This window comes from Phaseolus vulgaris, chromosome 9 (genome assembly GCF_051622355.1).
Source record: "Phaseolus vulgaris cultivar YP4 chromosome 9, ASM5162235v1, whole genome shotgun sequence".
Lineage (NCBI taxonomy): Eukaryota > Viridiplantae > Streptophyta > Magnoliopsida > Fabales > Fabaceae > Phaseolus > Phaseolus vulgaris.
In genome coordinates this window covers 8990541-8995315 of record NC_143506.1, presented here as the reverse complement: position 1 = coordinate 8995315, position 4775 = coordinate 8990541, and the positions used below count along the sequence as shown (strand labels likewise).

The following is a 4775-nucleotide window of genomic DNA, read 5'->3' as shown; positions in this document are numbered from 1 at the left end:
ATAAAGGTTAACCCCAATGGAGCTGCCAAAGGTGTACTAGGTATTTCTCCTTGTAGAGCATTTTGAAAGAGCGAAGTGTATTGGTTTAAACTATGCATTTTGTTGATGCATTGATGGCAATAGAAATAGCGGAGCAAAAGGGTTGGTGTGCTCTCTGATTGGAATTAGATTCATTTTGGTCATCAAGGCTTTTAATTTTAGTAATCCCACATTGGTAGCTTCCAAGATTAGAAATAGATGGTTTAATTGTATACGATTTATAAAAAATATGAATTTTTAAGGCAATTTCTTGTGGAGAAAAACTTGCCTTAAATTACACAAAGAAAGGTTTGGTGGAATTCAATTCCTAATTTTCCTGTGCAAGATTTCTTTCACAATAGGTATAACCTTCCTAACTTTAGATAGATTATTTGAATGAGAGTGCTGGGGCCTCTGTGTTGGACATAGGTGTTTTTTGGTTCATGGGTTTGGTTTATGTTTCCCATGATTTGTGTACATTTTTTTATGGTTAATAGATCTATGGTGCTGATGCTTTTGCACATCAATTATATAAAGAAAAGGAATTACATGAAAAATATCCATATTATTGACAATATATAATTAATTGTAAAAACATGTTAGTTGCGAATAAAAAATACAATGTTAATTAAAATGAGCAGAAAATATCACGAAAGATTCCATTACCAAATCATCATGCTCGAGGATATTCCGGGTTCTTTTACTCTAAATAGCATAACTTACTCTAAACTAACAACAGAAAAGAAACCTATGGTTGCTATCTGTTATTTTTAAACAACGTTATCCTTTCATTAATGGCTATGAATATTTTATTTAATTTCCAAAGTAAAAGATCTAGTTATAACACAATGTTTAGCAAAGGAAAAAAATATCAGGAAAGATATTCTTGCATTTTGCGTGAGAGCAGGGTTATATTTTTCCATTTCCTCATTCCCATATGAGTAAGTGTAGGAATCCTTTGCAGGCATTCACACTTCTGAATGCAGATCAACGTAAACTATAAAAGCAACTAATGAATCACAGGATCAATTAAACAGTTCAAATCACTTCATTAAAAAGCAAACACAGGGAAACACAGGATTATAGACATACAACCAATTAGCATATGGTTCTTTTGGTCAAGACATCAAGAAACCTAAAACACCAATTCCCAAAACCCAGAATACAAGGTCAAATAATATAATAACACATCCCCACTAAAAATTAATTAAAACAAAACAAGACAGTATGAAGATAAGTTAGACCTAATAAATTATACCAAGGCAATGCTGCTCTCACCACCGGGTGGCTTCCGTACGCCACCTAGGTAGTCTCTTGCTTCTACCTTTCCATCTGCAAAGATGTTGCTGCCACTCATCTCTCGTAGTTTGGCCCCACTCAATGATTTCTCAGCAGATGAAGGTGGCACATCACCTTTGAATATGTCATTCCCGGAAAGTTCTGCATATTTCTTGTCATAGATCTTCTTTGCTGTTTTCATTGGTTCCCCAGCAGCGTTGGTTTCGCCTTGATCTCCATCGGCCTGTACACCAAGATCACAACACAAGCCACTTATTTAAAGATGGCCAATCAAAAATGCTAAACAAAAACATCACCGTACGCACTATGCATGAAGAACATCAACTTTACTTCCTTGTAAAATCATTTCACAGGTGACGTGTTTATCTAAAAAATGTTCAATATACATTTTTTTCCCTTCTCAAGGGAGTGTGTTCCCCCACCAAGCATAAGACCTAATCTCCTCTACTGAAGGCAAACGGTGGATCCGTCCCAAACCAATTTTGCTTCATTCACAAGAGATGGATATGGAACCCAATCTCTTGCTGAGGGGGAGGAGAGCGCTTGCCACTCATGCCAACCAGAGTTGATTAACAGAGTCCTATATGCACTCTGTGCCCTTAGATGCTATTAAAGTATCCAAATTTTAAATTTCTCGAGAGTGATAAATATATGAAAAATATTCAGGGTTAGCAAATTAGAGTGGTGCATACATGACGTTCTCCAATGCCTATGCTCCCTTTTAACTCAAGTATGCGAGGAGTTATTGGACTGGGTTTGATTTCTGGTGGTGGAGCAAATATGTCATGACCGCTGAGCTCCTTGCACTTCGCATCAGAAAGTTGTTTTTTCAATATCGAGTCTTCACTTTCCAAAGTTCCACTTAGCTCACGCTGCTTGGCCACCTCAGGCAAGGAAGTGGGTTTTTTTGGAGAAATACTCTCCTCCTCACCAAAGGAGATATGGCTGATTCCAGCAATCGTTTGCTTTAATTCAACAATGAACAAGAAAGCTCCAAGTTAGCCAAAATCCATGACTGACACAATATGTAAAATCATCTGTGTTCTTGCATGTATACACACACATATATATCAATACCTGGTACATTCGTACTCCAGTCTTATTTGGGTTCGTACTGCCAGCTTCTGAGGGGTCGTCTTCTCCATTGGGTACAAATATTCCACTACCAGTTATCTCCTTCATCTTATACTCTGAACAAGGCTTTCTGGAAATTCCACAATTAGACAACTTCAGATGCAACACAGCAAAATTGATCTAGGATTCACAACACTGCCTCCCGTCCTTATAAAAAGGACCGGAAGGAATATGATTAAAAATTTGAATTCATATTCATTTTAATCTAGTCTAGAATCATAATAAAGTAGGGACAAGAAAATGAAAAACACAAAGTATAAGAAAAGAAAATCAATGTTCTGTATGTATTATACTTCTTTATTTTCACGCAACCTCCAAGACTGGAACAAAGGGAAAGGGGGATAAAAGATGGACGAACAAACAGTGTTTTCTTAACTCAGAGACAGTATATAGTAGGAAATTTCAGTGATATGACCCATTTCCACAAAAGAGTGATGATGGTAGCTCAGAAAGTGACAGTGAGGAATTAGAAAACAGAATATGAATGAGTGCTAGAGTTGTGGGTTTTGCAGGGACAAGAGTGAGAATGAACACAGCTTGAATTTAATTTCTCGTCACTATTTAAATCTAGCCTCAGGTTGTAAATGTGACTTCCCCACTCTAATGGTAAGGAATACATGTAGCCGAGCTGAACCGAGCTAGCTCTTCATCCAAAGAATAAGACGTGGTGAAAATCAGGAGGAACAAGAAAGCAAGGTTAAAACGATAGATCCAATCATCCAAATCCAACAAAATCAGCCAATCTCATTTGCCCCTTTTTTCAAAACACCCGCTTCAATTAAGGGGTGAATACGTAAAATTAGAAGATACTCCAAAGAAAGATTGCGACCAAAAACAGAAACAAATTATTGATCATACATCAATGACCGAAAGAAACGGTGAAAATATACAGAGTCACACACAAATTGTGTATATTTTGGAGAAAAAAGAAGAAGCCCCTTTTGAAATTTCAAAACAAGACCCAACGGGTTAAAAGTTTGAATGATAAAAAAAATGATGAGAGAGAATAGACTAGATCTCACCGTTTGTTTAAGCTCTCGACTTCTTCATCGGTGACCTGACCCCCAAATACGACCTTCCTGATCCCATCGGACGGCTGAAATTCCCCAATAGAAGAAAAATAAATAAAGAAGTTTTAAAATTAGCGAAAGAAGAAAGAAAGAAAGAAAGGGAATATACCTGGTGGGAACGAGAGGCGGAGGAAGGAGGAGGTGGGGAATCAGAAATAGGAGTTTCCGACCAAGTAAGCAGATCTGCGGTTGAAGTGTGCGGCTTCCTCACCGGAGTGGTTCTCTCCATATTGCCGACTACTGCCCTGCTCGACCAATTAATCAACAGTTATTAGCTATCACTCATTCCTCCCTCCCTCTTCAGTCTTCAAAATCTCCCAATAAAACAAAACACAAAAAATGACAACAAAAAAAATGGAAGGGGGGACCGTGCCTGTTCCTGGGTGCGCAAGGTCGTTATGTTAATCTTCAGCACACAAATGACGACGATGACCTCCCGATCTCCAAGATTCTTTTTGTTTGCTCAATGGTAGGGAGAACACACCAGAAACTTTATTTATTTATTTATGTATATATATAAGAGCAGGTAATCTTAATGTGTAGAAAAAAAGAGACTGGAGTGTAGAGTAGTACAAACAAAGTAGAAGCTACTCTTCTTCTGTTTCAAAACAAAGCAAAGCCCAACCACGCACGCACACACTCTCTTTCTCTTTCTCTCTCTTATATAACCCTTCCGTTATCTTTCTTTCAACTTTTTCTTTTCTTTTCAATTTTCCCTGTTAATTACTATTTACTACTCTCTCTCCCTATTTTTTGAATCTCAAACCGCCCTTGTATATTTTGTAACTAGGGACTGTAAGCATGTGCGCCGCATGTACCGCCACATGTCGGTTGTTACAAGGGAGCACAGAAATATTACTTCTTTGCCCTCAACCCAAACCCAAATGCTACTGTTTTGTTGTCCCCGTTTTCTTTTCTTTTGTTTTCCTTCTTAAGCAAATCACCCACCCACTTTGTGGAGATGATGATGAATTGGAGTGATTTTACCCTCTTTTTTCTTTCCTACTAAATGTAGTAAAAAATTAGCCACATAAGCCAAATGCTACTGAAAAACATGATGTAAAGGGAAATAATGTAATATTTGTGGAGTCTGATTTAGCAAAAGATGATTTCATAAACAGGGATTTTTGGCAGCGGTGATGAAGTTTATTTGCAAATGGTAGGTAGTTTTTTGAGAAGAATGAGTGAATTGAAATTAAGAAGGCAAAGGCATGTATGTGGGTGGGTGATGGTATTCCTCTTTGGCAGGAAACA

At 37.5% G+C, this 4775-nt stretch overlaps 1 protein-coding gene across 1 annotated transcript; it reads right to left on the bottom strand.

Annotated features, from left to right (window-relative positions):
* Positions 1–1047: 1047 nt before the first annotated feature.
* On the bottom strand, positions 1048–4157 carry LOC137823119 (N-lysine methyltransferase). Its single transcript, XM_090295910.1, has 5 exons — positions 3631–4157; positions 3474–3547; positions 2395–2521; positions 2010–2282; positions 1048–1540 (listed from the first exon to the last, which is right to left on the bottom strand). Exons 1-5 carry the CDS (start codon positions 3748–3750, stop codon positions 1271–1273), a joined length of 864 nt encoding a protein of 287 aa, XP_090152036.1. The 5' UTR covers positions 3751–4157; the 3' UTR covers positions 1048–1270.
* Between the last annotated feature and the right edge of the window lie 618 nt (positions 4158–4775).

Bases quoted from the DNA above. Each gene is read 5' to 3' on its own strand.
- LOC137823119 (XM_090295910.1), bottom strand. From the start codon at position 3,750: ATGGAGAGAACCACTCCGGTGAGGAAGCCGCACACTTCAACCGCAGAT. The intron at 2,522-3,473 runs GTGAGATCTAGT...TGGAATTTCCAG, and splicing joins GTCGAGAGCTTAAACAAACG to AAAGCCTTGTTCAGAGTATA. The intron at 2,283-2,394 runs GTATTGATATAT...GTTGAATTAAAG, and splicing joins CTGGAGTACGAATGTACCAG to CAAACGATTGCTGGAATCAG.